The sequence below is a fragment of the Heterodontus francisci genome, chromosome 1, assembly GCF_036365525.1.
Source record: "Heterodontus francisci isolate sHetFra1 chromosome 1, sHetFra1.hap1, whole genome shotgun sequence".
Lineage (NCBI taxonomy): Eukaryota > Metazoa > Chordata > Chondrichthyes > Heterodontiformes > Heterodontidae > Heterodontus > Heterodontus francisci.
In genome coordinates this window covers 151,128,912-151,141,376 of record NC_090371.1, presented here as the reverse complement: position 1 = coordinate 151,141,376, position 12,465 = coordinate 151,128,912, and the positions used below count along the sequence as shown (strand labels likewise).

Sequence of the window (12,465 nt, the reverse complement as noted above, 5' to 3'; positions counted from 1 at the left end):
CAGAGAAGGTGATTTTCTGTGGTGGATGAATTGGAAAGTCTTGTTGTTCAGTGGTTTCATTTGTATTCATGGATGTGTACTGCCAGAGTCTTGTTGGGTAAGCATGACAAAAATGATCAGGATGTTTCAAATGTTGTGGTATTTGTATGTTGTAATGGTAGTGCAGTGCATAGAGTGGACTTTCTTAACTGCTGTGAAGTAACAGTGGAAAGGATTTTGAAGATGGCATGGAAGGAGAATTGCTTACCATGTGATTTTTCTTTTGTGACTTAAATTGTAATGTAAATGGTTTATAATCATGATCTAGGCTGATACCATAGTTCAGCACTGAAGGAATGCTGCATTGTGGGAAACTGTCTTTTTGGATGAGATGTTTAAACGAGGGCCCATCTTCCTCCTTGGGTAAATGTGAAAGGTCCCATGAAGAACAATAGGCAAGTTCACCTTGTGTCGTGGAAAGTATTTATCCCTTAGCTATGGGAAGGCGGTAGCATAGTGATAATGTCACTGGACTGGTAGCCCAGAGGCCCAGGCTAATGCTCTGGGGACATGGGTTCGAATCCCACCACAGCAGATGGTGAAATTTAAATTCAATTAATAAAATCTGGAATTAAAAAGTTAGTCTAGTGTGACCATGAAGCCATTGTCGATTGTTGTAAAAACCCATCTGGTTCACTAATGTCCTTTAGGGAAGGAAATCTGCCATCCTTACCTGGTCTGGCCTACATGTGACCCCAGATCCACAGCAATGTGGTTGACTCTTAAAATGCCCTCTGAAATGACCACTCAGTTCAAGGGCAATTAGGGATGGGCAATAAATGCTGGCCTAGCCAGCGATGCCCACATCCCATGAACGAATTAAAAAATAAATAAAAAGCTAACATCACTAACTTAGATAACCTGGTCACTTTTCTTATTTCTGTTTGTGGAACGTTGCTGTGTGCAAATTAAATTCTCTATTCTCTCTAGAAGAGTGATTGATCTAACCAAGGTGTTTAAAGATGATTTTGGGATTCATTAGGGGAGATATACAGAAAGTATTTAATCTGGTTGAAGGAATCCAGGATTAAAAATTACAACTAAGCCATTTACTGAAATGAGGAAGCACTTATACATAAAGGCTAGTGGAAATCTGCAACACTTCCCCAGAAGGCTGTGGATGGTAGATCAATTGAAACCTTCAAAACAAAAATTGATAGGTTTTTGTTAGGTTAGGGTATAAATGGGATACAGAGCGAAGGTGGGTAATTGGAATTGATGTACAGATCAGCTATGATCTAATAGAATGGTGGAGCAGGGTCGAGGGGCTCCTGTTTCTATAAGTATAAAGGCCAAAATACTGTTGAAATTCAAATTCTGCAAATAAAATTAGTTTAAAAACTGGTTGTTATCTGTATTTAGCTACAATTCATTGAATATTTGTATGAAGTATATTCAGCTTTGTAAAGCAAGTGCTCGAATGTCTAGAATTATGTTTCAGTCGCTGTGACATGTTAGAATATTGCTGCTTGTTGGATGTTATATTTTAGCTACCCAGCAGGGACCAGGCATTGAATTTGGGACCTTTTGCTATGTATTTCAACACTTGGCACTTATGCTCTCCATTATAAATGGATGCAGGTAGTGCTGTTCCTTTGCAATGTACAGTAACTTCAGTATTACCATTGATGAAATAACATTAGTTTCCAGAAGCATCTTACCACTGTGCCACATGATCTGGAACTGGCTTCTTCAACCGTCAAACGACTTGTCAGAAATAAATGAAACTGCCTTCTGTACCATGGTTCCACTGGTGTGTGTGTGTATATAAATAAAGAATAACACAGGCTACAGTGTTTGATAGGGAGTGGTACATCTTCAGTTCTAATTCTGCTAAACCACAACAGCAAAACTTGTTTCACTCTCACTGTGCCTCTTCATTGCTCCCGTCTTGTATACCTGGTGCACAAGAAGGAATTGTGGTATTGCTGTCTTTGTTCAGCCACTTTCTTTAATACTTTAACTCATCATTGGAAAGTTAATGGCAGTTTTGACAAGTTTTAAAGGTCCACAGTTTAATCCACAGGCATAACCTTAACATGTGCAAATCTTGAGAGATTTGTGTAATATAGGCCAGGGCCTCTAGAGCTCAGCAAATTGCTTGCTCAAGAGGGCAAGGGCTTGTTGATGTCAGTTAGAGGCCCTAACTATGGGATTACTCTTTCATTTAAATTTTAAATTGCTGGTTGCGGATTTGGGAGGTGGGCAAGGCGACACAACGTCTAAACCACATTATGCGCTATTGGAATGGAGCGAGGTCTGTCCTGTAATCAACCTAATTGGTACCCCTTGTTCAAATCATTACAAAGATACAATTAACATTCACTTCATCAGTGACCTGACTTGGGAGTTGACTTTGCAGAGTTGCAGATCCTGAATCTAAAGAACTGAATTTATTATCAACAAAAATAACTAATTCTGAGCACAAATTGAACTGCGTATGTAAATTGCTTCCCTCACAGCATCGTACTCTATAGCTTCTTGAACATGCTGTAATATTACCACTGTCGATTGGTAGGAGAAAGAAAATCTAGCAAGATTTAAACAAAAAATACTCTCATAGAATCATAGTCATAACAGCGTGCACTTGACCTTCTCTTTCAAACAGTTGGTATAGCCACCATGAGCTGAATGGGCTTTTCTTTACTGTAAGACACTTGTGATTTATATGGGAGTATTTTTTGTTCAAAGTAATCTCCTAATCTTTGTTTATATTATTCCTCAGTATTTTGAAGTGGCAAGTTTAAAATCAACCTATTCCGCATTTTACTTCTCCAGCAGTTACAGAACTGATGGTGAGGAGTCACCTATGTCCTAAAGCAGTGTAATCCGACAAGTTAGCCTCTAGCTGCGTATGGTTTACTGGAGATCCAGATTTTTCTGATTGCATTTTTGATCAGTAAATAAGTGAGAAATAGACAGTTGATGGGCATGTGATCTCAACCCTTGTATTGTGCATGCATTGGTTAAGTGGTAAGGTGAAAAGTAGAGTTTGAATGTTTTATTTGATGGTTGTTGGGTGTTTGTATTTTATTTTGCTGAAATGGTGCTTATTGAGTTGATATGCCAGACTTCAGCCTGATAGAAACACCAGAAACTTTGTATTAAGAGAGGAACTGTCGTCATGGTCAGCATGATCAATCGGAATAATCGTTTTCCAGATCAGCTGAAGAAAGGAAGCCCAACCAATAATGGGCAACTTCAGCAGGGCACATCATGGCAAAGGGTAAGCAGCACCCAGGCATGTCCTGGATGGAGAGCAGGGGCAGATCTGGCACATCCCATGAGTCAATATTTTCAGCAATCAAATTCTGCTCGCAACTACTGGACAAAATCCTAGAAGCTGCACTAAGATGTACTGTCTGCTAAATTCAAGGCTGGATTCCAAACTGGTGAAAAAGATTGCAGAACCTCACACTGAAGGTAGATGGTAAGTAAATAAACACAATGTATTTACCTTTACTGTCTATAAGATGTCTTCTATTAAAATTTAGTGCCACAAATGGTATAGCTGATGCCATGTCTGTGGCAACTTATATTGGACATCGTTGTCCTAGAGTCTTTTATTTGAGAGGTCCACAACCTTGGACAGGCTAACAAGCTACATTCGAGTGTGTGCTGCTGTAACATACGCTGCAGTAAGTGAAATTGATAAATTAGCAAGGTAGGAAGAAGTGAAGGACTGTCATAAATTGAAGATGTGACTGGATCAGTAATGGCTAAAATAATGGCATCCGTTATCATCACTAAACTTGAGGAACACCTGAAAGAAGATAATCCAATAGTAGGGGAAAATCTTGTCTTTTTAAGGAAGTGACAAACTGGAAAGCCTTATAACGTGATTTACAAAATTTGACAGATTTCTGCAGGAAGAACTATTCAAACTTGGATGGAAAGAAATTAGCTGAAGATTAGGAAGCAGCACACACTTCAGTTACAAAAGCAGAAAATGCTAGAAATACTCATCAGGTCAGATAGTATCTGGAGAGAAAAACAAAGTTAACGTTCCAGGACTGTGACCTTTCATCAGAACTTGAGGCATCTGTGTCCTTTTGCATAGGGGAGGGGGGGGGGGGGGGTGGGGGAACTGAGGAGCGTGCCAACTCGTTTTGTAAGCTGGTCATATTAGTTGATAACTAAGAGCAACAGTTGAATCTGAGGAGGCAGCTTGGGCACTACACAATGAACTAGAGAAAATATGTAAATTGCCAGCGATGCCACACGAAATTTCATTGCACAGAAGAAGATGAAGCCTTTTCATCAAGCATTTCATTAGTGGTGATAAAATAGCTAATAATGAAATTGACAGATTTTTTAGAAGACTTCATACTCACCATGACCAATTACTGCACAGCAAGAAAGCAAATAAATGACACAACTATATAGAAAAAACAGACGGAGTTGGAAGAAGCTATGCTATACTATAGAGTGGGTCAGACCACACCATGAATACTGTGTCCCCTGAGGCAGAAGGCATACTTAAGCTGTGGAGATCATTTGAGACGCTAGACAATGGAGCAACTATGAGACAGGACTGAGCTGGGAGACAGGAACTTGAATTTTAGAAGTATTAAAAGAAGGTTAATTAAGAGGTGGCCTTCTGGAGGTGTAAATCAATTTATAAGCATTAAAAAAGTATCTGCACGCACTGCCTGTTGACATTTTCTATTATAAACTCCTTTCCTAAACTGCCTATATAATATTTCAGTGTGGAAGTACACCTTCCTATTGATGTTTCTGCAGTGCCATCATTGGGAAGAAGGTATGATTACTCTGTGACAAGTTTACACGTTTTTTCTAACTTCACATTTATAATGGAAATCTAAAAATAAGGATTGAATTACATCTGCACCCCCTGTTCAGATTATCCCCCAGCTCCTAACCACATTTTACCTGAAGGGTACACTTGATTTTGATCCATGTGCAACAACATTGACTAGTAAGACAGTAAGTGGTTAGTAATATAGGTCTACCTCACTACTTCAAACTAAACTGAGACTAGGGCAAGGGGATTTTGTTAACATGAGGCAAATTTAGGACTGATATTAGGAGGTTTTTCATGCAGTGATGAATCCATGAATGGGATTCTAGATAGTGTAGCGGAGGCAAGTTTTGATGATGTAAAAATAGGGCAGTGTGATGGGGAGAATCTATAGGATCTGATCTTGTCAGTGTTTCTTTTGACCCTCCTGTAAACTGATTTAAGCAATGACTGGTTTGATGAGAATATTTTACTGTTGGTTCATATTAGCATTAACAAGTATATGTTTCCATGCTTTGTGCCTCAGTAAATTAATTGAAGATGTACATATTTTTCTGCTGTTAATTAACCACAAGTGAAACAAAACTTTATTGAATTCTAGTAACTGTGTCTAGGATTGTTTTCACTCCTGGTTTAAATGTCAGTTGTTGGCATGTGAAAAGTATGTAGTATATTCTAACTTGATGGAAAATTGTAATTTAATGTGGAGACGCAATACAAATTAAAGTTTTTCTTTGGTTCAGACTTTTGGAATGTGTTATGATTAAAGCACAATCTGTCTTTACTAATGTTTGTTTTTCATTTCTGTCTCCTATTTGTGGGTATTTCCTGAGCTTTGCTCACTGAGCAAGGTGAGGTTCTGGCTGTGGTCAGAGTTGTGATAAACTTTATTTGAATTGTAGTACTTTTCACCACTTGCTTGGAATATATTAACCTTTCAATGTTTCACGATGTTAGCTTATGGGAGTAAAATACCCTGCAATCTACCAAAAATAAACTCTTCCAAAAAAAAACTCTAGACCTAAACTAGATGTGCAATCCTGATCAGGTTTGTTGGTTGTCATCATGTATATACCAATAGGGAAACTGCATAGTTTGTGTGCTTTCAAAATTTTGATTGGCATATTTCTGGATGAACTATATGGTGTTTGGTGCCAATGAGCAGGCTTGCTTCAGACGTATTATGCCTGGTGTCATCAGTGCATGTTTGTTGCAATAAAATGTTGGGAAAGCAGCAATTTATAGAGAAGTCTTCTCGATGAGAATTATCTTCAAATACTTGCACCTTGCTCAGTTATAGGACAGGAAACTGAAATGTAGCAAAAATTTTGTGAAATACTGATGTATAACCAAATGTTATATATAAGTATCTAATAGCTGCCCCACTAACTTTTCCGAACTGGACTGTGTATATGGATTCAGTTGTGGTGTTGACCATTTGCTGTATCATTGACATAACTGTTTTGTACCATATAAAGCAATTTTGTAAGTGAGATATTAGGTTCCCATTATGTGTGATAAAATGGACAGGTTAGGATGTGAGAGAGTGGTGTGTTTGGAGGAAGTGATCATGCAACTGTATGTTGCTCCAATTGCCTCAGTCTTGATGTGGAACAGCAGTTTATTGTAGTTATGCAAAAAATATTGAAGGTAAAGGGGGCAAAGTACAATAAAAGATTTGCATCATGTTCAATCGGAAATAAAGTGAAATAGAGGAAAATGTCATCGTCTGCATTGGCTTGTACTGGCTCTTGTTACTTAAGTGAGTTTTTAAAACCATAGCTATGGAATATTGCAGTAAGGTACATCTTCCTTCTCCAGCAGTAGTCGTCTTTTAACCTACAGTGTGAGGGAGCCAATATTTCATAGAAATCATAGAAAATTTACGGCGCAGAAAGAAGCCACTTGGCCCATCGTGTCTGTGCCGGCCGAGAAACGAGCCACCCAGCCTAATTCCACCTTCCAGCATTTGGTCCGTAGCCCTGCAGATAACAGCACTTGAGGTGCATATCCAGACACCTTTTAAATGCGTTGAGGGTTTCTGTCTCTACTACCCTTTCAGGCATTTATTATCGTGTAACAGCTGTGCAGCTTTTTGGTTTTAGTTGAATGGCTAAGGTATATTGAATGAAGTGCCTAGGTTTATCAGTGCTGGATTAAAGAATAAAGCTCAAGTCATCAAGTTCATTTGATTTCATTTGTTATCTATCTTGTTTATTTAGAAAAGTGTATGTGTATTTAGCAGTCTATCTGGGCAGTACTAGCTTTATGATTTTGAATGGCACCAAATACAGTCTGAGTCCCTCTTTCCTCTGCTCATTTCATACAAATTTTACTGAGGGGGTTATTTATGGTGTACTGAGGTTTAATCCCATGTACGTTAGATTGGTTCCAATTGTATAGTTTAAATTTTAATAGTTGTAAATTATGAAGCCTTATTTTACTTTATAATTGTAAATTCACATTTGACCGAAAGTAAGACGAGTGAAGTTACTTTGACCTGCGTTTTGCAGTCACTGGAGAAAGAACATGCTTGCCGTTGATTGCTCTTGCACTTGGCCACAAAAATATTTGTGAGCTTTTACACAGCGATTTACAGTTGATAGTCAAAGCTGTGCAGTGCTCTCCTCTGACCTTTGAGAACAGGGCAGGCATCGGCGTGTCTCCAATCAGTCAGATTGAAAAATCCTTACTGAGGCAAGCTGAGTCGAAACAAGGAAGTGTAAGTTCAATATTTAATTCAATGTAAAATCATGTTCAGAAAGTGAAATAGAGGGAAAGATAGGACTGAGAAAAAGATGAGACAAAAAGTAAAATTATTTTAAGTTTCAATTTTTTAAAGAAAATGCCAACAAAAACTATAATCTGAAGGAATGACTCTCCATAGTTGTAAATCTTCAGTGCCAAAGCGGTTGTTTGACAGGATATAAGATTTATCAGTGTTTAAAAATTCACTTAACACCTAAGTGCACCAGTCCTAACTTTTTTTGGTGTGCTTAGTGGGTAACTAGTGGCCAGGACATCGGAGAGAACGCGGTTCCCTGCTCTTCAGAATAATGTCGTGGGATCTTTTACATTCACCCGAGAGAGCAGATGGAGCCTCGGTTTAATGTTTCCTCTGAAAGACAACACCTCCAGTGCAGCACTCCTTCAGTACTGCACTGAAATATTAGCCTAGATTTTTTTTTGGTGCTCAGGTCTCTGGAGTGGGACTTGAATCCACAGCCTTCTGACCCATATGTGAGTGAGGAGGTAGTAAGGGAGAAGATAGTGGGAAGGTGAAGGGGTAGGAGCCACAATGGTAGTAAAGGGAAGGAGGAATGATTGGGAGAAGGGTTAACAATAGAGAAGTTGATGGCTACCTTTTTGCACAAAACGTGCCTCAGATACAGTTTGTAGCCATTGGTGATTCCTTTCCCAGCCATGCTACCCACCACCTTTCACTCAAAAGGAGAGAGACAATGAGAGAAGGAAACAAAAAGGATTAAAGGGAGAGAGAATGAGGCAGAAGAGGAAAGACTGAAACAGAAACGTGAAGACATCAGAGATGGGTACAAGAGTGACCATAAATAATAAAAACAGAAAATGCTGGAAATACTCAGCAGATCAGACAACATCTGTGGAGATAGAAGAAGAATTAAAATTTCAGCTCGCTGACAAAGGTCATTGATTTTAGGCAATAACTCTTTCTCTTTCCACAGATTCTGCCTGATGTATTTCCAACATTTTCTGTTTTATCTAGCATTGCTCAGAAGTTTGAGGATCAGCCAAAGTATGACGACTGAAGTGTGACACTTGCAAGAAGTACACACTATATTCATTCTGAATATATTATGGATGTACCCTAGTGGCTCTCCTGTGGGGTTGTTTATGGGTAGACTGGGCACTGGAGCGCTCTTGTGATATTTACTTAACCTGCCCCTTTTAAGGCCACTTTTCAAATGTTCCTTCTGGGGATCTAGGTAATTGTATCTATTTGTAAATCGAGCTGAGGAGAATTAAACTTCTATAGATTGCCCCAAAAATCTGACTTCAAGTCAGTGATGGGCTTTTTATCACTTCTTTTGTAGAGAAAAGAAAGACGTGTATTTACATAATGGAGTTTATGACCTCACGATGTTCCAAAGTGATTTACAATCAATTAAGTACTTTTGAAGTGTAGTCTCTGTTGTAATGTAAGGAAATGCAGCAGCCAATTAGCAAACAACAAATGGCCAGGTAATTTGTATTGGTGATGTAGGTTGAGGGAGAAAGATAAATATTGGCTGAGATTCAGTGGGTGGCGCAGTGGTTAGCACCGCAGCCTCACAGCTCCAGGGACCTGGGTTCGATTCTGGGTACTGCCTGTGTGGAGTTTGCAAGTTCTCCCTGTGGCCGTGTGGGTTTTCGCCGGGTGCTCCAGTTTCCTCCCACAGCCAAAGACTTGCAGGTTGATAGGTAAATTGGCCATTGTAAATTGCCCCTAGTGTAGGTCGGCGGTAGGGAATATGGGATTACTGTAGGGTTAGTATAAATGGGTGGTTGTTGGGTGGGCCGAAGGGCCTGTTTCAGTGCAGTATCTCTAAATGCATAAATACTGGGGGATCTCCGTTGCTCCTCTTTGAATAATGCCATGGGATCTTTACATCCATCTGAGAGGGTAGACAGGACCTCGATATAACGGCTCAAGCCAAAAGCTGGCGTGTCTAACAATGCAGTCCTGCTACACTGGGATGAAGTGCTCATCTCTGGAGTGGTACTTGAATGCACGCTTTTCTGACTCGGGCGAGAATGCTATCATTAAGCCAAAGCTGACACATGAAGATTGTATTGTATTGATAGCAAAGTGTGACATTGTGAAGTTTGACAACTTCAAAATAGCTGCAAGATTTTAAATGAGATAGGTATAGTTTGGGCTGAATCCCTGTGGGATTACTCAAGGTAAATCGGATGGTATGTTGTTTTATTCTTTGAAGTGTTATGTATTGCAGAAAAGTCTCTGGTATGGAAGAACTTCGTTTCTCGAAGGCTAATTGTTAAGTAAATAGAGCTCAGAATTTAATTGTTTAATCAAGGACCTTTGGAAATTGGAATATATTCATTGGAAGTTTCCAGCTTCACTGCAAAGTGCACAACATTTTAACAATTTGCATTTGTAACAATGTGACATTTGAATATTGTCGTGCAGCTTTTAATATATTGCTTTCTTGCTCAGTCTGTGGATATATTTTAAAATGGTATGTTATGAAATGGAAAATCTATTGTATAAACAGAAGGCACAAAATGTATTCCCTCACTGAGGATAATTGCTGAAAAGGTTGTTTCTTTTTGTGCAGGGGAAAGGGGGAATGGAGGGGCAGTTGGGGTGAAGGAAAGTTAACTTTGTAGATGGAGTTATTAAAGTACCAATAGTGCAAAAGTAAGTTTTATATTGCGGTATGTATAACTTTTTGTATCAGTGGTAATAGATTATTTGATTTCCATAGATTAAAAATTGTCTTGTGTAAGGATTACAGGCTAAATGTCTGAATATCAGTAAAACAGAAACTTCTGCATTGAGCTCGGTGTGGGTTTCTTGGTTTTGTGGGCAAGTCTTTAGGTTCTTCAGGTCTTTAATTGTGGGAATGATTTCCAGTACTAGTTTTGTATGTTGAGGGAAGTGATGTCAGAGTAGGAGTTGGTCTCGAGTAGTATCGACTTGGGTATGATTGTGCATGGTAGGGGATTTGTGGTCAGATACAAAACCATGAAATAATTGGTTTAATTGTACAAAGATGAAATTAGAGAAATAACTGAAGAAAATTAAAAGTGCAGTCACCATGTGCTGGGGGAAGTGGGTATCCTGTCTGTGGACACAATGAAATTAAACTGCCAGGCTTTTCAAAGATTGAGACTGCTAAAGGAAAATCTTAATGATGATACAGTCTACTCTTAATTCAAATTAAGCAGGTTCACATTATCTGAATTTGAATTTTTTGATGCAGTTGATTCCAGCTTTGTCGGATTTATATTGCTTAATTCAAATTATTGAAGAACTTGAGTTTTTCAGTGCAAAAATTTCAAATTATCAATAGATTGTAGTTAAAGGAGCAAAACCTAATATTTAATTATATTAGTGTGAAACATGTTTCTATTTTGAGCGAAGTTTTGAATTTGAAAGGAAAATGGCAAATCTGAAGTTTTTGAAAAGGACTTTTGTTTAGTTGGTAAATCAAAAAGTCAGATGCCAGAAGGACAGGAAGTTAACATTATTGTGCCATTTTGAGTTAAAACCAATGTGCATTTGTCGCACACCAGATATCACACTTTGTTTACGCAAAACAATATCTTCAGTTAGTCATTATCCTGGAGGCTGAAACTTGCTAATCTGTTGTAATTGTACGGTCTGTCTGCACTTTTCATGTTGGTTGGTGGGTTGAATTGGCGGGAGGAGCCAGCACCCAGCAGAAAGTTTATGAGCTCAAAACTTTTTGCCGTTTAGATTTGGCTCCAAATGAAATCAGGGCTACAGTAAATATGTTCCAGGTTTTCACATGTACAGTGAGAGGTGAGTTTAGTATGCACTTGAGACTAAAATATAAAATTGAGAGAGACTGAGGTAAAATTTAATCAATGTAATATAAAATACATGGAGGCTGAAGTGACATATAATATAAAATAGAGAGGCTGAGGTACAGTCTAATCCATGTAATATAGGGATCACAGAGGAGGGCCATTTTTAAAATAGGACAATTTCTGTTGGGTTTGTAGGTCTCGGTTTGTGGAGTGTTTTGAAAGGTCCTGTGAAGTTTTGCACCTGTTAGCTGGGAGTTGGTTGACTAGATATTGTAACATTTTGTTGTAACTTTAAAGTACAGGGTGTCTTGAGTGACAGTTTTTTGATCAATTCAATACAAGGCACCTAGTGAATGGAAAGACATGTCTTTGGGTGGTGCCTGGTGCATGCAGAGGTATGTGGGGAGGAGACTCTGGTGCTTGGTACTGGAAAGGTTTGGAGGCAGATAGGGATAAAACAGGTTTGACATAATGGAATTTAAAGAAAAAATTGAGACTGAGGTGAAATGCAATCAATATAAAATGAAGACATGCTGAGGTAAAATATGACCAATATAATGTAAGGTAGAGAGAGAGACTGGGATGAAATAGAAAATAGAGACTGAGGAAATGATGGGAGGGATGGCAGGGGAGGGATGGATAGAATGAGGATGGCTTAAGGCTCGGATGGGAAGGATGGAATGGCATGGGAGGGGATGAGATGATGGGATTGGTTAAATATACTAATTTGACCAACGTGTTGGCCAAGTGAGGAGGGGGTCTCAGGCTCACCGTCTTGCCCCTTCCTCTTCTATGACGGCAGCAGGGTTTATTCCTTTTAAACAGTGGTTGTGCTTACCACTTCTGCGAGTGTTTTACCTTTTTCCTTTACCGTGATTGTGAAATAACCAATCGGACAGGTTTTCTTGAGTTTAAACAAGAAAGAGGTAAGTTTATTATACTTAACACTCTACCCCAATTTTAAAAATACTAAAAAAAAGCGCTACACATTCATGCACACATTCGCACGAGAACCACACACACACAAATAGATTACAGAGGAAACATTAATTTGGTGGTTGGATTAAAGTCCTAACAACATTCCGGCAATAGTACTGAAGACTTATGCTCCAGAACGTGCTGCGCCCCTA

At 38.8% G+C, this 12,465-nt stretch overlaps 1 protein-coding gene across 3 annotated transcripts in view; it reads left to right on the top strand.

Moving 5' to 3' along the window:
* The window catches only part of rbpjb (recombination signal binding protein for immunoglobulin kappa J region b), a 125,246-nt gene that overhangs the window by 5,410 nt on the left and 107,371 nt on the right, over nucleotides 1-12,465 (top strand). The window contains exon 1 of one of the 3 annotated variants that reach the window (XM_068037137.1): nucleotides 3,201-3,469. The exons of the other annotated variants lie outside the window; for them this stretch is intronic. Within the exon in view, the coding sequence (XP_067893238.1) occupies nucleotides 3,393-3,469 (77 nt within the window). The 5' untranslated portion in view covers nucleotides 3,201-3,392. Of the gene's footprint in view, nucleotides 1-3,200; nucleotides 3,470-12,465 lie in introns of those variants that run through there. 3 annotated transcript variants of the gene reach the window in all.